The 23,640-nt window shown below is 51.8% G+C and overlaps 1 protein-coding gene across 1 annotated transcript in view; it reads left to right on the forward strand.

Annotated features, from left to right (window-relative positions):
* The first annotated feature begins 2,754 nt into the window (after positions 1-2,754).
* Positions 2,755-23,640, forward strand: part of PLEKHO2 (pleckstrin homology domain containing O2) — a 29,304-nt gene continuing 8,418 nt past the window's right edge. Inside the window, exons 1-4 of the mRNA XM_054836412.1 lie at positions 2,755-3,005; positions 8,145-8,297; positions 14,855-14,971; positions 22,087-22,191. Of these exons, the coding sequence (XP_054692387.1) occupies positions 2,997-3,005; positions 8,145-8,297; positions 14,855-14,971; positions 22,087-22,191 (384 nt within the window). The 5' untranslated portion in view covers positions 2,755-2,996. The remainder of the gene's footprint in view (positions 3,006-8,144; positions 8,298-14,854; positions 14,972-22,086; positions 22,192-23,640) is intronic.

Below are 23,640 nucleotides of genomic sequence, written 5' to 3' on the forward strand. Positions count from 1 at the left end.
ACTCCTGGGTCCCCTTGCAGACAATATCTTCCTCGGCTTTGTGACTCACCAGCCCAACCTCCTTGGTGTCACTCAGTTTCACTTTGCCGGAGCAGTGTTGCACCACCTCTTATCAAAGACGACGACGATGGTCTGGCAGTGAGTCGCACCCTGAAGGGGCAGTCCCGGCTGCAGACATGTGGTCAACACCTCTCCCCGCAGCATTTTTGGATCAGCCTCCATGTTCTCGTGCAATGAGCATCCTCCTCTAATCCCTCTTGCAGTGGAGAGGTCCCCCCGCAGCGGCTGCTCCTGCGTTCCCACCGGCGGGGTCGTGGTGGCTCTCTCCGGGTCTGCTTGCAAGGGTGAGGACAGCACATAAATCACGAGGATGTGGCCTCTGCTGTTACAGCACACACGTCCTCACATGCGTGTTGATGGCATGCTAAAAATATTCTGCACTTTTTCACCGATTAAAATTTTCCAGGAGAGTTGGAACCACAGCCCACACCCTATCTGTAAAGCCAGAAGTTTCCCACCCCAGCCCTGCCAGGAAAACAGAGAATACTGAACATTTCTGGTACTCTGGGGTTTGGCTTGGGGTTTTTTCGTTGTTGTTGTTGTCATTTTAAAAGCCTGGCTAACATATCACCTTTTTCCAATAATTGGGTTTGTGATGGCTGGCACCATCCCGCAGCCGAGTTCGGCACTGCCGCACCCCGCCTTGCTCTCGTGCACCCGCCGGAGCAGCCCGTGGCTGAGCTGGGATGCTCCCACTCCCCACCCGAAGCCCCATTTTGATGGCTCAGAAAATTAAACAACAAAAATATGTTTTTAAAGCAGCTCCCACCTGGGGTTAGGCAGCAGAGAGCTAACCCCGGCTTGGCGACAGCTCGGAATGGTGACGGCCAGTCACCTTTTTCTGGTCAAATCTTTCAGAGGTGCCTGTTGTGCCAGGTAAAGGAGAAATCCTTTGTGAGAAGGATGCTCACAACCCCCCGGCCACTGGCCAGGCCCCTCCGTGCCATTGCTGGTGCTCGTAGCAGCATTTTCTTTGCCCAATTTGGCTCTCGGCCGTAGAGGAGGAGCAGGGGAGGCCACAGAAGGTGTTTACACAACACGGAGATCGTCTCGGCGAGACCAGAGCCCTTGCCAAACCGAGAGCTAAGCTGATAGAAGGAGATGCCATCAGTGTGTTTTTGCTAATTATCACTAATAATTATTTGTGCATAGTTGCTCTTAGGAGCTCCAGTCCTAGCTTAGCCCCTGCCGCTCTTGCAGCCTTGTGCAAGTGGAACAAGCAGGGGGGTCCTGCCCCAAACCCCTGTGGGCAAGAGGACAGGGAGGGCGAGCGTGGTGCCGGGCAATGCCCTGAATGTGGTGGTGGGCACCATGCATCCCCCCCCGTGCTGTCTTCTCTCCCCACTCGTACCAGTGACGGCCAGTTAGACCCCGTCTGCCCTCCCTTTGCTTTTCCGAACGTGTTCAGTGTCCTGGCCTCTTCTCAAAACCCAGATTCATCACAGCACATCTATTAGCGGCTTCCTCCTCCCCCCGTGCGGGATGTCTTTCTGCTGACATGGCAATCATTTCCCTGTCAACGCGCCTTGACAGCACCAAGATTTCTCATCTCGAATCCTGGTGTGTCCCAGGGTGATTCCCAGCTCCCCCATTAACCCCTGGCCCTGCAGGATGGGGGCAGCCAGCCCTGATGGATGGATGCTCCGGTATCTCTTCCACCTCTGGTTTGCAGAAACTGTCTCCTGTTTTTCCTCCCAGCACTTGCCATACCTATGCAGAAGAGCATTTAACCTGGAGGTAACGGGTGTCGAGACTTTTCTTCTCCTTTCCTTCTTATCTTTTCTGCTGAGAACAATGGAGGCAAGGTTTGCAGAGGGAGGTAATATCTTTTTTTAGACTGACTGAAATAATTAGAAGAAAAAACAAGCAGGCTGTTGGGTACATGAGCCCTCCAGCAGGCCTGAAATAGAAGCAGAAGTCTGCAAAGCTGAATACCAGTGGAGAACAATAGCTCCAAGCGTGACTAGTTGCATTAACCAGTTCTGCCACCAAGGACCATTCCCTTGGGCTAAGGACCTGCATCACCCCTCTGCCGAAACCTGCTGTCCTGAGACCACCCCGCTGTCAGGAGCCTCCGCTGCGGCTGAGGGACCCACGGTGCCACGTGGACCTGAGCCCCGGGCATTGCTCCACGTGGGCTTCGTGATGCCCAGAGTGCCACGACGGTACCCACGAGCGCATCCCTCGCCACTCCGCACCCTGCGCCCCGTCCTGCTGTTCCGGGGGCTCTGCCTGACCCCAGCCCCAGGGACACCGTCCCACCCTGTGCCCCGGGACCCTGCCTGGCCCTGGGGACCCTCCGATTCCAGGGACGCCATCCTACCACGGGGGTCTGGCCCGATCCCTGGGGACCCTATCTGATCCTGGGGACCCTGCCTGACCCTGGGGACCTCTCCCACCCCAAACTCCTTGTCCCGCCCCAGGGACCCCGTCCCACCCCCGGGTACCCTGACCCACCCCACGGTCCACGTCTTACCCTGCAGCCACCGCCTGTCCCCAGGGACCCAGTTCATCCCACGGCCCCCCTCCCTCGGGCTCAGTCCCACCCCCCTTTCCCCAGCCCCAGCCCATCCCGGGGGCTCCCAGCCTCACGCCCGCGGCGGGTGGGGCCGGGGCCGGGCCAGGCGGGGGGGGGCCGGGCCAGACAGGGGGGGCCGGGGCCGGCAGCGGGGGCATCCCCGCCTCCTCGCTCGCAGTGCCGGAGCTGCCGGAAACCCGGCGTTGCTGCTGCTGCCGCTGCCGCTGCTGCTGCTCCCTCTCGAGAAGTTGGTGCGGAGGCGAGAGCCGCGGGGCTCGGCTCGGCCCGGCTCGGCTCGGCACGGCCCGGCTCGGCACGGCCCGGCTCGGCATGCCCGCCCGCCCGGAGCCGAGCGGTGCAGCGGGGCGGTGGCGGAGCCCCTGAGCGGGCGGCGAGGAGCGACCGGCCCCGGCCCGCCATGGAGCAAGTAAGTCCGACAGGGACCGGGCGGGAGGGGACGAGAGGGGACACCCCCCCCCCCCCCGGGACGGGGCTGTACGGGACCCCCGGGACGGGACAGGAGCCGCTCGTTGCCGTTGCCAGCCGCGAAGGGGGACGGAGGACCGCACGGGCCACTTTGGGCTTTTTGGGGGTGCGCAGCGGGAGGCGGCGGGGGCAGAAATGGAGACCCAGAAGCTGGGGGTCCCATTTCCCAAGCAGCCCCCCCGTTGCCTTCTGCGCTGGTTGGAGGTGCCGGCGGTGGCTGGGGCCAGAGCATCCCCAGAGCTCTTCGGGCCGAAAACTTTCGAACCGGCCGGGTGAGGCTGACGGGCAAAGCAAACGTTGGCGCTGCCGGAGGACGAGTGCTGGCAGACTCGGGCTTGTTGAAATGCCACGCTTGCTCAGGCCACCCTGTGCTGACTCTTGCTGGGGTGTTGTACTTCCGTACTGGAACCGGGCCTCGGTCAGACCGCAAGCTTGGCCATGTCCACATACCTAGCAGCCTTCCCCAAGTTCATCCTCCTCCTCTGTCTCTGCCTGGGACAGGTTTAACTCGGAGAAGAGCAGCAGTGCTTTTCCTTCACGCATAGGTTTTCGCGTCCGTGGGATGACACCCCAGTAATCCATCCCCATGCGGATTGATTAAGACGCCACAAATTTGTTAGCAAGTTAAACAGGTCATTTTCTCCCCTCGTCTGGCCACGCAATTATTTCTGCTCCCTTTCCTTAAATGAGGTTTTGCTGCTCGTGCACAAAGCAAGCTCCCGGTAGGGTGGACTTCAGGCTCCGGTACATGCGATGCCAGTAGCTGTGGCTTGTTTCCCCCCTGCCCCCGTGCAAACCCCCCCCCCCCCCCTTATTTCAGCTCCCAACATTTTGTGGCAAGAATGAGAGCTTTTTTAAAACAGTGGGGAGATGGCAAAGCAGCCCAAGTTGGTAGCGACTGAAAGTTGTTATTATCCGCCGGCATCCGTGAAATTAATCCACAGCAAAGAAACTGCTTCCAGCTGGCGTCTGTGCCGAGCAGGCGCCCTCCGGCCGAAGGGGCTTCGCCCCAGCCCTCACAGAGGTTCCTGGGGTTCGGGAGCCAGGAGGGCTGGCAGGGCTCCGGCTGCCCCTCTGCCTCCCCAGCACCGACTGACAGGCTCACCGGCCACTCTTCGTTAATGATAAATGAATCCTCCGGTGATCGCTTTCGGGAGGGGGCGTCAGATGCAGTTTCCCAAGTTTCACGTGGATCTGAGCAGTTTATTTCCAGTGCGATGGTTTTGCTCCGCGCGGGTCAGGGAGAAGTGGAAGTGCTGACAGCCGGGCTTGGAAGATAATGTGGCAAAGGGGAAAAAGGGTTGAGGTCTGGAGATGCAGGTTGTCTCCTGGGAGGTGTTCATCTATGCCTTGCTAGAGGAGCGTGCGATAAATGAGCTGCTTGCTTTAAATGAACTTTAATTTCTGTGCGCTTGGTGTAGTTTGTAAAAGCACCGCCATGATTCCGCTGTTGGGTTTTTTTTTTGTTGGAAGACACGAAAAGTATGTGGGTTTGTGGGCCCTTAAAGTACAGGGGCAGGGGAGAAATAACTGCCTGTTGAACAAAAAGCTGGCCTGTCCCCCTAATTTGGCTTCTCTGCTGAGCTGCGAAACAGGAGTGTAAACCAGGCTGGAAGAGTGAAACTCGTGTTTCACTTCTAATGCCACTGTGACATGAATTGCAAAAATGACTCGTATGGATTGGGTTTGGGAGCGATGCCTTTGGCATGAGCCGCCAACGGGATAACTCAGTTCTTCCCTCATTTATGCTGGCTTGTTTGGCTGATGCCAGTGGGTTTCTTCTCATGGATTTACACCAGTGTCAGGAATGAATCCAGCCCAAGAACATCCCGGAAAGGATATCTTAGTATTTTTTGCAGAAGGAATACCCACATAAAGCTGAATTAACAACAGCAGCTCTGTGCCGTGCTCCGGTTTTAGTCGTGGAACGGCAGGCAGAGCGCAGGATGGACACAAAGCTCTGCTCGCGGTGCCCCTCCCTGGCCAACCTCCCCTTGCCGATTTGTGGCAGGGTGGCATGAACTGGCCATAAAAATAATCCACAAAAAATGTCAGGCACCGTCTCCGAGACTTTTTTTTTGCTTTTGCAGGAACAAACGGTCAAGTTGCATCATCTGGTTTTTGCGCCCTTAACCTGCAGGCAAGCGATTACAGCAACTGCACCCGCATCTTTGTGACGTGCTGTGTCCGTGCAAGGTGGGAGCTGCTGACCCAGAGCTCGGGCAGCTCAGCAGCCCCCGGCACCCGCAGAGCGCAGGATCGCACCCGTCACATCTATCTTGTAGCTGGGGACTGGAGGAGGCACCAGGCAGCTCAGGTGACTCCTGCGCAGTGCGGGGGGCAGAGCCCTTTGCTTGCGGCTGCTGTCACCTGCTGAGACCAGCACTCTCCATCTCATCTCACCTTCCCTCTTCTGGGATGTTCAGCTGGGGCAGGCGGGGGCTCGGAGTCATGGATCTTCTCTGTGGATGCTCCCGAGTGCCGGCACAGCTGGGAAGTCCTGCCTGGTGTGGAGGGAGCCCCACGTGTGGCTCCTTCCAGGCGGGTGGCTCCAACCAGGGCTCCCGAGGCCACCCTGTGATGCCCCGGAGGGGAGGTACCGTCCCCATAAGGCTGGAGAGCTGGCGAGCCCGCGGGGAGCAGGCAGCGGAACAGGCAGCGCAGGCTGCCAGACAAGCTCTGCCCTAGCTTTGCAGCTCTGCCTTGAGCAGAAGTGCAGGCAGAAGCCCCAACTCCAACAAAAACGGTCACTGGTTGTTTTTTCAGAGGTAGATGTTAAGTGCTGTGTCTTCACAGGGAGTACTTTTATTTTAAAACCAGAGGAGACGGGGTAGTTTTTGCTCTGCAGAGCACCGCGAGAGGCCGTGGATAGACGTACCTGCTGTGTGATTTCAGATAGCCTTTCTGCCAGGGCAGGGAAAAGAGCAGGAAAAATTTATCTGCAAAGCAAAAAAACCTTAAAGAGTAAAAACATTTTGGTAGCTGTTGGTCTGGAGTCACTCAAATAAACTCTTCGTACAGCTACATCCATGCAAAACTGCTATGAGGGAGGTTAAAGTCCATGCCCAATTATCTAAAATTGACATCAAAAGGCGCTTGATCAGGAAACCAGCAGGTCTATATTTGTGCAGCAATTGATGTTTGCTGAAGTCGCAGATCACAACTGAATACAACTTCCTGGCAACCTAAAAAGTCAAGTTTAAAAAAAAACCATGCAGTCCCCCGCGTTTCCCGGAAAACTTTTTCATGCTCTGTCATCCTGTATTGCGGCCGTTTCAAACGCATCTCGGTACAATTCAAATAACTTCTACAAAGGGCGCCAAGGATGTTACAGGTTTCCGCCTGATTTTCTTTTAGGTGATACGCAGTTTATTTGAGTTTCTTCTTCCCAGTCTGCACCTGAGCCTACCTGCAAAGCCAAGGCTCTTCCCAACCGTCGCGGGGATCAGCATAAATGTGGGTGCAGGGGGTGTTTAATCTGTTTTTCCTCTTTTTACGGGTGTGAGTTCCCTCTTTAGAGTAACAGCTTACCCCGATGGCAGCTGCTGTCCAAGGGTGTGTTTGTTGGGAGTCTGGTGCACGAAAACAGATTCGTTAGCAAAGCTCTCCTTCGAATTTTTGGAGCACTCGCTCTGTCCTGGCCACGGGAGCGTCCAGCTCCGACTCCTTTCCATGCATGTGGGATTTCCTCATGTTATGAAACATGATGTCTGAGCTCCAGCCGCTCTGGTTTGTTTTGTTTGGGGGTTTTTTTTGGTGGGTTTTTTTTCCCTATGAGAAAAGGTTTCATTCAGCGGCTAGCGAGGGCCATTTGGGGACAGTTGGGGCCCTGCCTTCGTCGTGCATCCTTGCTTTGTGCAAACGCGTTGGTTTTCTGCAGCGGGATTCACTGCTATTACAGACGGGGACGTGGAGGAAACCGGGTCTGGGGGGACAGTGGGGTTCCTGGCAGGAGGCTGGAGGATTTGGGGTTGGCCTCAACTTAAAAGTCACAAGGTTGGCGAGGTGTTTGTGTAAGGGGATTTGGCTCAGCGAGGGATTCCCCTCGCCTCGCCCTGCGGAAAGAGGCTTACCGCGGGGTCTGTGGGGTGCTGGGGGCTGTGGGGCGCTCCGAGGGACGCACACGGGGTCCTGCCTTTGCAAAGGCTCTCCCCGCGCGCCGGAGGGGAGCAAGACTCCCGTATTTAACTGAGGTTGCTGCTGAAAGCAGTCAGCTAATAAGCCTGACTGCCCCTGCTCCCCGTCTTAGGTTTCCTGTCTCCGTTTGAGGAGAATATTGATATTGGATATTTCTGATGGTTTTTTCAAAGCAGGGAAATTATGCATCTCCTGGTTTTTACTGGGCCTGGAAAGCCAGCAGCGTCCCTGTGCAGGATGCTGGGGCTCCCCGTGCTGCGGCGGGCGGGTGAGAGCAGACTATGACCAGCAGCGAGGAGCTAAAGGCAGGACAAAAAACCCCCCCGCTCTTGGTGCTGCCTTCTCTGCCGGTCCTGCCCTCTGCCTACAAACCACGCAGCAGCCTGCCGGGAACGTTTTAGCGCAGATGTGATGAAGTCCTGGCCTTCGTGCCATGGATTTGCCCACAGGAGTTGGTTTGGGGGTGATGACCAAACATAGAGACCTAGAGGAGAAGCTTGCAGAAATGGCTGTGGGCTAAAATACGAGCGTTGCTAGTGATGCCAGCAGGATCCGTCCTGCTGGGGTTGATCAGAGAGCTCGGGGAGCAAAGCAGAGAGGAGGGTGCTCGTTTTTAAGGAGCACTTGGCGCACAAGCAAGCAGGGAGTACCTCCACTGAGAGGGGAGCAGAGCCACTGGGGAAGCAGAGGAGCAAGGTGGACTTGCCACCATCCCAACAGTGTCCCCAGGGTCCGTCCCAGGTCCCCAGTCCTGTGGCAGCTCTGGGGTGGAAGCTGGTTGAGTTTTTCTTTGGAAGATGCCAGTCTTTTCCCTTGCGATGTGATGGGGAGGAACCACGTGTGGTCGGTGCTGAGGTCTTATCTGGGCTGGCTTTCTGACGACCTTCGTTAAATGGATGGAAAATCCTTTTGCTGTAATTCCTTCTCCCTTCTGTCCTTGCAGGATACAAAGGAGGAGGTCTCAGAGAAACCAAAGTCTGCTCCAACTGCAGAGAAATACGGCTGGATTAAGAAAAGCAGCGGAGGGCTCCTGGGATTGTGGAAGGATCGTTACATCCAGCTACGGAAAACGCAGCTCGTGGTCTATGAGGATGAGGTATGGTCACAGCTAACGGCCTTGGATGAGGGGCAGGATCAGGCCCTCGGTGACACACGTTCCTGTGTTTTTCCCTCTTCCCTCCAGCCCATTCCTTTCAAAAGGGTTTCTCCAGTTATCTCCAGGAAGGGTAAATGCTATAAAGAAGAGAGAGCAGCTGCGTTTTAGAGTATATAATAATAATAATAAATATTTTAGCCAGTAAATATTTTGACAGTGCCATTGCCAAAAAAAAAAAAAAAACCCCAAACCAGGGGCAGGACGTCCTGTGAGAAGGCGAACAGAGTAAAGCTTTGGGCGGAAGCAGGATATGTGCTGTGTGGTTTTGGCGTTTAAAGGATAAAACTGGATTGTAGCAGGCTGACTTCCCACCTGCCGTTTGAGGGAACAGCAGGCAACTTTGCAGCTGTTTGGCACCTCTCAAGCAGCTCAAATTGTTGCTAGCCGGACTCTTCAGGGTTTCATTTAGCCACCGATGGACGCAGGGTGAGATTCCAAGTGCTTGCTGTCCTCCTTGAGCAGGGACACGGTCTGGATTTGGCTCATCTTTTCCCTTTACTTGAGCCAGTACTGAGCAAAGGACCCCTGGGAACCTTCTCCTGGACTTCCCTAGATAAATTGCGTGCCTTAAGTTCACGGCCTCGTTTAGAGCTGTTCCCAATCAAATGAGAAATAAGAGCCAAGCCAAATCTGTCCTGCATCTTCATGCGAGAAGAAGGGAGCTGGTCCTGCTGGGCTGCAAAGGTGGCTCTTTCCTGAGTCAGGTCCTCGGCTCCTGGGCTGGAAGGGGCTTCTGCAAGAGCAGAGTTTGCCCCGAAAGTTAGAAATCACAGTGCAGAGCACCAAGGTACAGCCCAGAGAGGTTTGAGATTAGTGGTGGGTGAGTCTAAGTCCTGCTGGTTTATGGTGGCTAGAGGTTGGTGTGCGCATCAGGATGGAGGAGCAGTTCTCACTGCACATCTGCACAAGGACCGTGTGCCTGCGCGGTGTCTGACACAGGCGGATGTGGCTCATTCGTGGGCATCGGGATGATATAAAACCAAAATCACATAAAGCTTCTGTGTAGTGTGTCAAGGGAAGAAGAATGGGGAAATGTTTCAGCAGCTGCATTGCTGCGATGGTTTCAGGAACAACAGGACTGACAAATGAGTTTGGTTCTCTTTTTTAAAAAACATACTATTGCCTAATAAAGAAGATTTGTTATAAACAGTTTAGGTTAAAGGGTACTGCCTCCTCCCATAAGCTGAACCCTACTCCTCCTGAATCCCAAAGCTTTCCAGAGGCGTTTGTTCTTAATTTTGAAATGTCATGAGGAGTGCCAGAATAATGAAATGAGAAGTCGGTGTCAGGCGATGAGCAGCTTGGGAGGCAGGCAAAGCGGGGGTTTCTGTTGCACAGAGGGATGCAGCCTGGTCCTGGTGCAAACTGTCGACTCTGTGCAGATTGCTTCCCGGTGCCCCAGACACTTGTTGACTCCACTTGAAGCTTCAGGAACTCGCAGATTCAAAAATCTATAAATGTGACGTAGGTTTTTTTTTTTTTTTTTAAAGGGCATGCCTTTAAAAACAAGATATATGGAGGCTCTCATTACCACAAGGGAAAAGAAGGCTTTTAAAGTAAGATTAATTTTCACAGACGTTCAGAAGAAGGAAAAATCCCAATCATTTAAAGGGTTATTTTATTATCTCAACAAGGAAAATGGCATTTGTAACAACCAGGCATAATGTTTTCTGGTAGCCTGCGGATTGTGGTAACATCCTGTAATAAATTGCATCTGTAAGCTACAGTAGCTACAAGGTCCCATTATTGTAAATAAGGGATCATGTTAATATCTATAGGCTATTAAACTGGCTTACAGTGAAGTCAAATGTCTTAGGAGAGGAAATTGCTACAAAATTATCTGCTAGCACAATAGGATAGCATGTGATTGTGCAGACTTACTACAGGGGAACTAAAGGAAATGGCAATTTTCTGCGCTCGGGAGGGGTCCCGTTGCCACAGGATTGAGGCAGTTCATGTTTATTACTGTATTTATCTTCATTTAACCTGAGTTAGGGCAGTGGTGCTGTTTCCATCTTACAATTGGGGAACTGAGTTTTTGCGATGAGAAGGGCCTTGCCCGGTGTCAGAGGAGAGCCCGTGGTGCGGCGTGCTGCGGTGGCTTTCACGTCGGGAGCTCCAGCTGCCGTTTTCCCCACTGGACCATCTCCACGTACCTGCCCTGCTGTGCGTGAGAGACGGACACAGCATCCCAGACCATCCTCGGGCTGAAAGGTTTTTAACTGGGATTGGTCAGCGCTCGCTGAATTGGGGCCCCAGGAAAAGAAAGGGGATAAAGCCTCAGATGACAGAAATACAAGCGTCTTTCCATACGTACCCAAAGTTGGACCTACGTGGGTTAAATGGGAGGGCAGGTTTCGAGGCTGAGTATCTCAGCTGGTCTGAGCCCATCAGATTTCCAGGAACTGAGCTAGTGACTTGGACGCATTATGTTTTTATCAGTCCCTCATGTGTTTGAGCCCTTCCCGAAGAGGTGCTAGTATTGCCTTTAGCACTTGTTTCATATGCAAGCGCGCTTGTTTATGCAGTTGCACGAGGCTGGCTGCGCTTGTGGCTGAGGTTCGTGTGTGCAAAACAAGAGCAGAAGGGATGGCCAACACAAGACGCAGGCAATAACGTCGTACCGTGTCACCGGAAAGTACAGTCTGAGCAGAACACAAATACTGTATTTATCATCATCAATAGCGATCCCCTGGAATGTGTTCCTGACCTGCCCCGGGAGTGCGTTTCCCATATTGCGCCTGTTAGTCAGGCTTTTGGTTTGGTTTAAAGCAGAGCTACCTCCTGAAGGCAAATTGCAAAGGGCTATTGTATTACCTGGAGCAGATGGGGGGGTGAACGTCATCCCACCAGGCTTCAGGTTTCTTTCAGCGGATGTGAGATGAAGGGAGATGGATTTCTTGTTATCATCTGCCGTGCCTCCGTCTCCAGCACCCCACATCTGTACCCTCATGTAAACTAAGAACCAAGCGGGCAGGTTATTTTCTAACGGGGTTTCTTGTCATCTTCTCTCTGCGTATTCTTGCCAGAATAAAAATTAAGCCTTACAAAACTACAGAGAGCATCTGAAGAACAGGCAATCCTATGCAGAGAGACTACACAGATCAGTGTCATCACCCCATGCATTAGGGAGCATCAGTCTTGGGTTTGTTTGTTGTTGGTTTTGGGGTTTTTTTTCCCTAAACAGTGCAGCTAGTAGTTAGAGGGTTTTTTTGTTGTTGTTGTTTTGGGGTTTTTTTAAGTGTATTATTTGACAGGGAAAAACCTACTAGACAAAGAGACTTCTAGAGAGCAGATGATCCACTCAGCATTTCAAGTCATGCAGTTAACATCTGCGTTTTGCCCCTGGTAGAGTGATAGCAATGTGTACCCAAAAGCGATTTATTAAAATGCTTCGCGATCCTCAGATGGAGAGGTAAATTATTATTTCAGGCAGCCTAGCCATTGTACGCTGAACGGGGGGTCACAGCCCATGCATGCGTGTCGGCAAAGAGGTCTTTGCTGGAAATTATACCTTCATATAAATAAAAATTTCAGTGGGTCTTTCTCCCCTTTTTATCAACTTTTCATTAAGGAAATTCTTTGCCAAGTGTGATTCTTTGGTTGAGCACGTGCATTAATATATTTAGGTGTTTAGTAATTTTCTTCTTAAGGGCCAAGCTTACAGACACGTGTTTAAGTCACAGCATCTGCTTGACGAATAGCTAATGGAATTGGTTTTCTGCATTAAATCATGAATGTAGCGGTTTCTGTACTAGGATTTTAAGCGTCTTATTGATTGTCCCTTATAGCGAGCACAAAAGCAATTTAAAAGACAAGCCCTAAAATCCGTAGAGGAGAAGAGAAAGGTGGCGTGAAGGGAATTCCCTGCCTCGATGAAGGGCAGCACCTTGGGACACCCCTGCGAGCTGTGTGCCGCAGGGAGGTGCGACCCCCGAGTGGGGACTCAACCTTTGTGTCTCAGGACGATATAACAGGATTGCTTTAACTTCTTTGGGACACAAGAGACCAAATCGAGTGGGAGCTTGTCCAGAACATGTGTCTGAGACCTGTGTATCGGGGCAGGACTCTGGAAGCGACCTTGTCTCTGCGTGATGCTGGGTATCCTTCAGGTCCCAGGAGGTTGATGGGACCTGGAGACCTGCGGCAGGGTCAGACCCTTCGGTCTTTATCTTAGTGATGCAGGGAAAACATAAAGGATCTCTTTGTGACCCAGGTGGGCTCACAGAGAGGGGATGGCCACGTGCCAGGGGTAAAACAGAGACAAAAGCCCCATTCTGGTGCTCCCTCAACTCAGATGCTTTTCCTTTGCCTCAGACATGGAGTTTTCTTATTTCTGTGGCTGCTTTCTTCCCCACCCTCCCTGAAGATGATAACACACTTGAGAAGTTCGGGTCTCTGAGATGAAGGAGCCGTAGCTTGCACGGTCAAGCCAGTGCCCCGGGACGCAGGGTCCTGCATGTCCCCGTCCTCACTGCCCTTGTTCCCTGCCCAGACCAGGGTCCCCCAAGCCTCCCCAGGGAGGAGAGGGGCAGCTGGATGCCAAAAGGCAGTGTCATGGCAAAAACACAGCTCTCCACCCTGCCAAGTCCTTCTTGTCCCCCAGCTCGGTGCTCTGTTGTTCTTAGGAAGTGGAGGACAGCTTGCACGGGATCAGAGGGAAGGTTCCTCTCCAAGAGGCTGGAAGGATGGCGTGGACAAGGAGGGTGACATGGAGCCGCTGGGCTCTGCTGGGGACAGAGCCGCTCTCGAGAGCGGGAAGGGTGGGCAGGAGTCTTCGTGCTGGTCTCCGCTCAGAGCGCTGCCAAGCCACCTACATCCTGAGCCCAGCAAACTTACACGTCGGAGCTGGTAACCGCACCGTCCGTGCGGCAGTGCTGTGATGTGGGCGGTTGTCCACCAAAGGCCAGGATGAGATCACCCATCCCCGAGGCATGTATTCCTGACCTCACCCTTCTCTGTCATTTGCTGGCCACGGAGGGGTTATTATTTCCATCCCTGTCCTTTTGCAGCGACATTGCGATACCAGGATTGCAGCAGGAGCCTTGCGCCTTCAAAGGGCTCGGTAACGTCAGCAGGATTTTATCTGCTAGGTTTTAGGTTTGGGCAGGATTAATCTCCTCCTCCTCCTAGTATACATTTTCCCAGCTCTCTAGTCACATTCACCTACTCAGTGTTAAATGAAATAAACAGTAATGTCATTAAAATAATAAGCCTAAATTAGATCCAGACATCCCTCAGTGCCTCAGAACTTGCTCTGCATACCGGCATCGGCTCTGCCGGGCCCCCATTCCCAGATAGGAGGGTTAAAAAAACCTAAACACAGCCTGAGCTCTGCACAGCGACTTAAATGTCAAGTGGCAAAGGGAGGAAATTCCCTGCAGCCCACTTCCCTCTGAACTCTCCATTCCCTGCCTCCAGCCACACAGCAGCAGCTTCCTGGCTACGACACGTTTCCTCATCCCACACCCCCCTCTCTGCTCCAGGAATTGCTAAATACAAACTCATAGGGGTACGAGGAGCTGCCTTGGGAGCAGAGCCTGAGTTGAGGATGGTCATGGCCACCGGTTTTAATTTAGGATGGTAATAGAGAGGCTCATGAGGCACGCTGACTGTAGCACTTTACCGGCAAGAACTGCTCTGCGATGCTCGCTGCTTATTTGTGTAACGCTTAGCAAAAGGGAGCTTTGGTCTCTTCTGGGCTACTGAGACATGAAGAATATTATCTGCCCAGCGTTACGCTGCGATTCCTATTAGGGATGGTGCTCTACAGCTGAACTGAGCCACGCACCACGTGTGGAATTTTAGTTATGTTACTGGGAGGAATGAGCCAAGATTGCGGCCGGCAGTCATCAGTGGAGATACACCAGAGATAAATATTCCCCACTGAGATGCTGGCCCGGACAGTTTTGCTGGCCGTACAGGACCGTATTTCCAATCCTAAGCGTTTGGACAGTTCAGAGCGTGGCTGCAAGAGGAGTGTGTCCCAGTTGCATGTGGCTCCTGCTGACCTTTTTGACGTGAGGACCATCCTGCCCCAGCTCAGCATGGTGGCAGGGCTCCCCTCTTATCTCTGCTCTGCCTCACGCTTCCTGGGGCGGCTGCTTGGACCATCGTGATGCTTGTGTCGTCTTCCCTGTGAAAAAGCTGAATAAAGTCTCCTGCGTTCATCGTGGGGAGGAGGCACTCTCTCTTCTGGCTGCAGATCCCTGGACGAGGCCAACGGAGATGGCAGAAGCTGGTGTTACTGTCCACAGCGTGTTATTTGCTCAGTCACCGTGGACCACCAGCCACAAATCGGCCTGTAGCTTGAAGACTAGCATGCTTTCTTAGTGAGATGCCAGCCTGATTTATGGGGGCTTGCTGTCTGCATGCATGTTATTTTTAAGGCAGAAGAGCTTTTAGACAGATGCAAGGGGAAGACATGCAGAGTTTGATGGTATATGATTGATTTCAGTGCCTCCTATTCATAATAATGTTTCATTCCCTCTCTGCAGGATGAACAGAAGTGCATAGAAACAGTGGAACTGGAGAGTTATGACAAGTGCCAGGAACTGCGTGCGCTACTAAAAAAGAAAAACCGTTTCATTTTAATCCGCTCCCCGGGTAAGAAGGTAGGATTGCCTTTCTCGTCACCCTCAAGTCTGCTAACTCCAAAATGAGTTCCCAGGCAGCTGCACCCAGAGCAGATGAAAGGCTCTGAGATTTAGCTCTTTGGCAGCTGGGAGAAATGACCTGTAGCTGTGAAGGGTCTCCAGTGTGTAAGGAGGAACCCTACTGCCTTGTAGACTTTCTTTTGTGTGGGGAAAGCGTCTTCCCGTGACCCAACTTTTTCCTCTTGATATTCTTCCTGCCTTCTCATTTTCTTTCTTCCAGTATTCCCTGAGCAGTGGAGAATGACCATTCCCTGCGGTTCCCCCATGTGCTCTGGGCGAGGAAGTGTCCCTGTCCCAGCTGTACATGCTGCAGCTTTGCCCAAGTTCCAGTGAAATCGGTGAACCCGATCCACGTACTGAGACAGTCCCTGGAGCTGGAACTGTTCATATGAAAAACTCCAGCGCAAAGTCACTTGCAGCCAAACAGTTCCTAGGAGAAAAGATTTAGTTTGCAGAATTCATGAAACTCTCCATCTTTAGCTTCCTGCGCAGCATCTGGTTAGATCCAGAACCTAACAACCAGGCTGGTGTTGCAAAGAAGTTATACATCCATCTGAGCATTGACTGTAGGCAAGGACATGCTTGACTTTCATTTCCTATCTAGCTTCATCATCACTACACATCTTTGGAAGTTCTCCTTTGTTCCTACTTACATGCTATCTGTTTCAGTGTCTTTATGGGCTAGGATGCTTCTGTTGTTGCTCTGAGGCATTGCACCTTGACTTACATTCTAATTTCAACGTGATTTTATTGGCCTAAGAGATCTTATTAAATCTCCCCACGCAAATCTGAGAGGTTGTGAGGGACAAAACATATTCATTTCCATAAGAATGTGAACAGGCAAAAATACCAACTTGCTTGCATTCCCTCATCTCCATTTTGTTTAAATAAATGGAGATTGTTTAGTCCTTGTTGTCATTGTTGCTTATTCTTTCACTCCAGTCACTTAGTGTTTATTCGTATAATAAGACCCCAGCTGAGTTCAGAGCATCATTGTGCTAAACTTCATTCAAAACAACAAAACAAGGACTGTCCTGCCCCAAAACACTCCCGTGGACCAGGGTGGGGGTGGAGAGAGAAGGTGAATGATGTTCCTTCTGCAAGTAGGCAGTTTGTATCGGGGAGAAAAGCGATATTAAGCACCATGCACCAAAGTGATGGGAGCCTGGGAATTTGCACCCTGGGGTAGTGAGCTGCTGCTCAGCACCAGATCCCAGAGCAGCGAGTCTCTCCAGTCCGAGTGGAGGTTTAGTGTTTATTTTGTAACTTAATTAATCAGAAATAATGTCAATTTTAGATCAAAAGTGGCTAACCCTGGCAGGCTCGGTGTGTTTTCTAGAGGGTGGCTGAATAACTACAAGTGCACACCTATTCCCAGGGAGGCGAATAAAAGCCTGTGTGCTCAGAGATGGGCAGCACAGTGGGAATTATTATTATCAGCAAGTATGTAACTTAGAGAGAAGCGCACAATAGCTGCATATGCCTCTGCACTGCTGCATGAATCAACACAGGGTGTGAGACCTGTTCCTAAACCTTTCATTTCTTGCTAGGAGAAAGATATGCCCAAACTCTGCCCCGAAAGGGTAACTTCATCCTTTTGGCATGCTGGCAAGTTTACAGCTCCCCTGTTTTTCGTGCCACTGATTAAATGGAGACCCAGATAGAGGCTACTTTTTATAAGGCTCTTTTGGTGAAAGGAAGGGCTTTTAAAAATGAAAAGTTCCCTGTTTGTAGCTCCCCTCCCACCCTCTCTTTGGCTGGGAATCTGGTGAGGGTGTTGACACACAACATACTTTGGCAGATGTTAGAACAGGCTTCAATTAGGAGGCCAATGTACACAACTGTCCTTCTTCTGTTTTGAAATTGCAGCTGTGGCGATATATATCAGCTAAACATTTTCCATTTGGGAGGCTTGCTGCCATCCACAGTTTAAAATCACCCCGTGAGCTCCCTTGCCAAGCCCTGCCAGATCTTGCTAGGGGTTTTTTTTTGCCCCCCCCCCCCGTCCTGAGCACAATGCTGAGGAATGCAGAAAAGCCGGTGAGTCTGTGGGACTCAGGTACAAGCTAGGAAAGGCCATTTCTGTTTCAGTGCATGAACAGGAGTTTCCCTGTTGAAAACAAGGAGCCCAGTTTAGATGTAGAGGAATCCCAGTTTAGCTGTAGTGGATGGGATATTCTTGAAGAGCAGAGGACATGAATCAGTCAGGTAAAACTACTCTCCAGCTCGAGTTGCACCCAAATAAATAAGTTGCCTTGCTAAACACTGCTCTTTGATGGACGTACCCCAGATTCTGCTTGCCCTGTTCACAAGGATGACATTTTTTGTTAAGCTGTGACAATATGAGCGTGTCATGTGCCTGCACTGGTGTGGAGCTGTAACAAAGTGCTGCTGGAAGGCTGCAAAAGACCCCTTCTGCTTAGAAATCTCAAATGCTTCATTCCACCGCAGCAATCAAAATAAAACTGTTGGGTGCAGAGACCTGAGCTTGTAAGAAGGGGCAGCAGACTTGGCCTGGAGACTTTAAAACATACTCACGATGCAAAAAACAGTGTAAATGGTCTAAACTGCCTAGAGACTACAGAGATTGGCACAAGTCTGGTATTCAGCGGGTCTGAAAGCCTTCAGCTGCTGGGTAGTCTTAAGAACAGGAAGAAAAAGGGTGGTAGTAAGGGAGAGTCCACGAGCAAGCGCTGCACCTGCCCACGCATCCTTTCCTAACACGGTCAGGCACAAACTCCACACCTGCAGTCAGGGGTGGAAATTTCCATTGCTTGTTTTTCCCTTAGTTGACTTTGGAGGTACCTGCAGCTGCCTTCACCAGGGGCCCAGCCTGGAAGCTGCAGCAGATGGCAGTGAGGCACGTTTGCCCTGTGCCCGGAGGAGTCTGCTCCCGGGGTCTGCCAGTTTGGCGGAGATGCTGCGTTATTCCCAGGGATGAGGTAGCTCTTGGTTCAGCTGCAGAAAACCACAAGAATCCCCTGACTGACAGTCCCTTGGCTTCCACTTTTCCCTCCATGATCTAATCTGACAACGTCGTGTAGAAGAAGGCAGGAGATGACCTCACATCTGGCAGATGGACTCTGGTGCGCTCTTGGTAGTTTAAGATGTTCCTGACCCAGCTCTCCTCTGGCTTCTGCTGGAGATGGCCACCCCATACCAAAAGTCAGCAGAAGGGAACACATTCCCACACCTAAAGCAGCAGTTCACAAGCAGTTCACGGTCTGGTTTAGCCAAGCCCAACTGAACTGAAGCCAACACCAAGCTTTGCACTGAAACAGCTGAGGAGCAAGCGCAGGCTTCTGTTGCCCACCTCTGCTGCGGATCAGCAGCATCTAGCAGAACTGCTCAGCAGAGAGCTAGTGTCGGTGAAGGTCTTAAACTGCAGCTATACAGTTCTCCAGAGCTGGTGCGTTAAATCATTTAGTGCACGTAGAACAGACTGACCCCAGGAACACTTCTCTTTCCTGGAGAGCAGGGTCAGCATAGCCATAAGACTGTCACTGCTCGAAGAGACTGATGTGTCCGAGAAGATGTGGAGCAATCGGGGAGCCTGCTTGCTGCCGTCACAGACTGTGACCCCTGTGTGAGCCTCTGGTTGCATGCCACCCAGCCAGTGATTCAGCAGGAGCTGACTGGCCGTGCTGTGCTCTGAGTTAACTGACGGTAAATTGCGTAGTCTGTATTCATGGCTTACAATGGTCACTATCACATTAGGTTTAGCCATGACGGCTTTTCCTGGCACACCAGCCTGTTGTTTATGGCATGACTCAGTCTCAGCTGGCTTAGCAAGAAGGAGAGCAAATGTGCCTGCTGCCTTCTTCGACTTGGTGTCACTGACTCTGCTTTAAATTGCTGCTGGAGAACAGGCTTTGCTTGACGCTTGGTGGGGACTAGCCATCTTCAGGGGCATCCTCTGATATCTGAGAATACTCAAGTGAGTAAAAATACAGTCAAGATAAATTCACTTGTTTCTGGTTTGTAGAGACCTGGGGATCTCAGACTAGCGTGGAGCCCCAGTGGCAGGCAGGACTGAGCCCAACTCCTCCGGCTCCTTCCTGCCTCTTCTCCGCAGCTCTGCTTTATGGAGAGCTTCCACCCGCTCTGGGTTAGCCTTCTCTCCCCAGAGCTGTGGCCGAGGACGTGAGCCACAGGTGGATGCAGACAGACAAGGGACTGCAAGGCAACAAAGAGACTTTGGCTGGCAGCATCCCGAGCACCATCCTCAAAGCCTCAGCAGCATGACGCTTCCTGGGTGTCTGTGGCTATTGTTCTAAAAAGAAGAAAAAAGGTTTCAAACAAAGATAACTGGGTGTACTGGGAGCAACCAGAGGCTGCCCCTCTGTGTCGCAGCCCCGGGGGCTTGTGCAAGCAGGGAGCAGGGCTGCAGCAGTGTGAGTCCAGCATTGCCCGCACTGCCCCACCGCAGGGAGCAGGGTCCCCCACAGAATGCTGCTCGTCCTCCCTCGCCCAAAACTGGAGGGCTCTTCCTGCCGATGCCTTGGGAGCATCTTTCCACGAGTCCTTTTCCCCCACCATCCCATGGGTCTGCGTTCGGTGGCCGCGGCGGTTGGTCAGCGTTACGCTGTGCGACAGAGGGTTGCGTGCCAGAGGGACATCTCAGCTTCTCATTAATGATGAACCATCCCCCCAAGCCTTCGCTCTGCCCTGCCGCAGGGTTGCTGAAACCAGCGCTTAGTCACAGTCTCGGCTCCAGGAGGCCCGAGGGTTTTGTGAAGAATGAGGCACAGAAAGTGGCACTGGGAGAGGAAGGTTGAAGTGAGGCAGGAATCCTTGAACAACATGTACGGAGATTTCTAAACCCCGGTGCAGGCTGCCAGGTCTTTGCCAGGCGGTGCAGCAGCTCAGCTGCTCACAAGTAGAGCTTTCTCATAAGCTTTTATAATCGCAAAGCTTTGCGGCAAAATCGTTTCCAAACCAAAAAAAAAGTTTTTAAGCACACACAAAAACAGGCCTGCTTGGACTAAAACAAAATCTGGCTGTCGCTCTGTTTTGGAGCCTTGCCTTCCCTTAGGTTCCCTGGTTTGCATGGCCCTTCTGCGCCCCAGACAAAGGGCTCTTTTTGCAGCAGGCTGTGGTTCAGGCCCTAACCTCTCCTCTGAGCTCTCAGGAAGACATGTGGTCCCATCACCTTATATGCAGACTAACTGAGCAAATAATCTTTCCCCAAATTGCTTCTTAACTCCCTGCTTGCTGTGCTGGTTGTGAGGGTCTGGCATTTTGTCGCTGTGATGTGCAGATGTAAAACCACGGCACTGAAGCAAGGAATAAACGCAGAAGGGAAGGGCAGTCGGTTTCTATCTAACAGCAGGAGTGGGTGTAAGGAGATCAGGCTTTAGTTCTGCAGAATTTCTGATGGTACCTTCAGAAGTTGCTGAGACCCACAACAGTTGCTGCTTTGTTGTGCCATAAACAAAACGGGGAGCTGCTAAGAGCATTCGACTGTCAGTCACCGTTACCTTTGTCACCCTCATTTTATATAGTCACTGTTTTATATAGACACTGTTGTGATTTCAGAATGTGGGACCTCGTTTACAAAAAGGCCGGGACTGCAACTGCTCTTGAAAGCAATGGGAAGGTGCAGAATACCTATAGGATGTTAAATACCAAAAAAACCTATTCCAAACGAGACCCCGCTAGTATGTGTTTTGGATGAGCCTCTCTGTATCTCACCTCCCCACCTGTACGAGGTCGATAATTTTAGTTGCTTTGAAAAGCAATTTGTGAAGCCCCCAGATATGTTAGTGATAAGCAGCAAAGAAAAGATTGTCGGGGGAATCAGTAATTCTGTTTTCAGGGCAGCGCTTGAGCAGAGTGCAATCAGTAAGACATATTGACCCACGAGGATAAAACCCACGATGGGATAGCTCAGTAAGAAGTGCCGCCCCTGTCATTAGGGACGGTGCTAGGAGGAAGATGCAGAGCAGGCTGAGTTAGGACTGCCCCGGCAACGTTGGGATTATCTAATTTTTGAGTACTTGATTTTGCAACTTTGATGATGTTCTTTAGTGCAAGAGTATTTCTGTGTGCCTGCGCAGTGCGGATTAGGGCACTGCATGGAGCTATTTGGATCCAAGCCAGTCTGCCACAGAGTCACCTGTAACGTGAGGATGATATTTCTCTCATCTGAAGTGTCCTTCGGGGCAAACCTACATAATATTGGTGAGGCGCTCAGAGAGCCCAGCAGTGCAATAAATAACACCCTACCTATTGTTCCTGAGGCATTCAAGAGGAGATTTGAAACACGGAGCACAGCCATGGGACTGCCCCGGAGGGAGGGCTGCCTGGCTGGAGGACAGGCCATACAATCACCCATTGCTCCCTCCTTATTTGTGTCCCATGCTTCTTGCCAGCTCCCTCTTGTATGGCTGACTCTTCTTCTTAGGGTGGCTGTTCCAACCCCAGAGAGCGTATGTCTGTAGCGTTCACTGCTGTATTTCTTCCTTTGCAAGCAGAAAAAGACACGGTTAATTTTTTCACTTCCATCTCCCTTACGCCTCATCACATCCATGCTCAGCTGAATCAGGCTTAGTGCAGCCAAGGTCAGAGCCCCAGATTCCCGTATCAGTTCTGTTCTGCAGAGCCGCAGGAAGAGGGAAGCAGGCAGATCCCGCTGCACACAGCCTTCCCGTTGCTCGCAGCCTGGGGGGAAGTTGGAAATAAAGTACTTTATGGCATCTGAACCAGCACAGAATGACTTGGACTTTCAGTCTGACTCTCTATACACAATGTGACCACTTGCTCTACGACTCGTTGCTCCTCTAAGAGCTATTGCAAGCAGTTTACAGAAGGAAGAAACTCTGACTTTCTTACTACTTTAGTTACCAGTTGCAAAACTAAAGCTACAGCAAGAAGCTGTTCAGCATAACAAAATCCTGTTCATGGGAGCTATGAGGTGAAGTTCTTGCCAAAGCGCAAAGGAATCTGTAGTTTAAACACAGGCTGGAACCAAATGTTATATAGAAACTGAAGTGATAGACAGAGAGCAGAGAGCTACCTCTGTGTTCCTGGCAAGGAATGCTTAAGGCAGAATTGTCTCTCTGCTCTTGCAGGTTCATGATATCAAGTTTCAAGCTTCAACTCTGGAAGAAAAGGAATCGTGGATAAAAGCTCTTAATGAAGGGATCAATAGAGGCAAAAACAAAGTATTTGATGAGGTAAGAGGAACGGTTCTCAGACTCCTGTATTTCTGTGTCAGTTCTCCTCCACTGCTTTTTCAGCTAAAAGTAGAACTTGCCTGAGCCCCCTTGCTCCCTGTCCAGGGAGCTTCTCCTTTCTGCCAGCCACGGTCGAAGGAAAGGGAAAGATGGTATTCAAGGCAAACCAGGTCGCATCCCCGCAAGCTGGGAGCTTTTAACCACTTCAGTTCCCAGCCCGAGAAGGCAGAACACGTAGAAAGCCATTGGCACCATCCTACTTGCTACCTTCCCCTCTCTCCTGACCAGGGTTAGATGCAGGGAGGCAGGGGCAGCTGGGTGAGCAGACGTTGTGCTGGAGGCATGGGCTGTGCTGCTAAGAGCTAACATCTCATCGGGAGGCCCACGGGACGCAAGAGCTCACCAAAGGCAGGTGGAGATGGTGGCATCAGTGGGTTTGGGATCAGCGAACGCAGAGGTGTTCCCCTCTCCCGATGGAAGCGGCTGGTGCAGAGAAGCAGCTGCAGCGCTGAGTTGTGTAGAGTGGGGCTGCAGCCTGGAGAGACCCATCCTCCCCACGTTGCCATGATCCTCAGCACCAAGCAGCCTGGAAATGGAGGTGTTTGGTTAGGACATAGCCCAGTCTTCAAGACTGGAAAAATCTGAAGTGACTCAGTCCACCAGCTATTCCGCCTGCAGTCTGGAGAGAAGTCTGGTGGAAAGTTACTCCATGGCCCCAGCCAAACCTGCCTGCCTCTCAGCTGGCCCCAGCACACCTGCACTCCCAAATTCTCCAAGGATGAAAATCGCACATCCTAACCTTGCCCTGCTCCCTCTTAGCTTGTAAATCAGCCCTGATCTAAACCAAAGGAGCGGTATCTGTTCTGCAGTTGTTTCAGTAACTGAAAGGAAGTGCACAAAACCACCATCACGGCAATGACTCAGGAAGAAATGGGCAGGGGAACAAGGGGACGAAGCAATTGGCAAGATCTGTAGCAAAGGAAACAAAAGCTTTGAGTAAAAGTTTTGAGAAAAGGGCTAAAAGTGCTGCAGATATGGTGCTAGAGATACGAACTCTGAAAGCTTTGGGCTTTGCTTTTATTCAGCAGAGGGCAAAAGCAGGAGGAGAGGCTGGAACAGGCTCTTTTTTTGCCAAGGCAAATGGCACTCAGTGGCAGGGTTTTGCTGGTAGTGGGACGTAGCAGTTCCTCAGGCCCTTGGACCAAGTGGGAAGCAGCACATGGAATTAAAGGGACGAGCTGAGACCAGCAGCAACCTGAGAAGATAAAACCCAGGAGCAGAGAGCTTGTCATCTGGGTCTGCTCTCATGTCTCAGCGGGTGGGAGATGTGATGTCCTGGAATGCAATGCTGCTCAGCCCTTGCTGGAGCGACCCCACGCCGGCTCGAAGCTGCCCAGAGGGGCACAGCACGTGGTCTGTGCTCTCCATGGGCAGCAAACTCTGCACACC

The sequence above is a fragment of the Grus americana genome, chromosome 10 (assembly GCF_028858705.1).
Source record: "Grus americana isolate bGruAme1 chromosome 10, bGruAme1.mat, whole genome shotgun sequence".
Lineage (NCBI taxonomy): Eukaryota > Metazoa > Chordata > Aves > Gruiformes > Gruidae > Grus > Grus americana.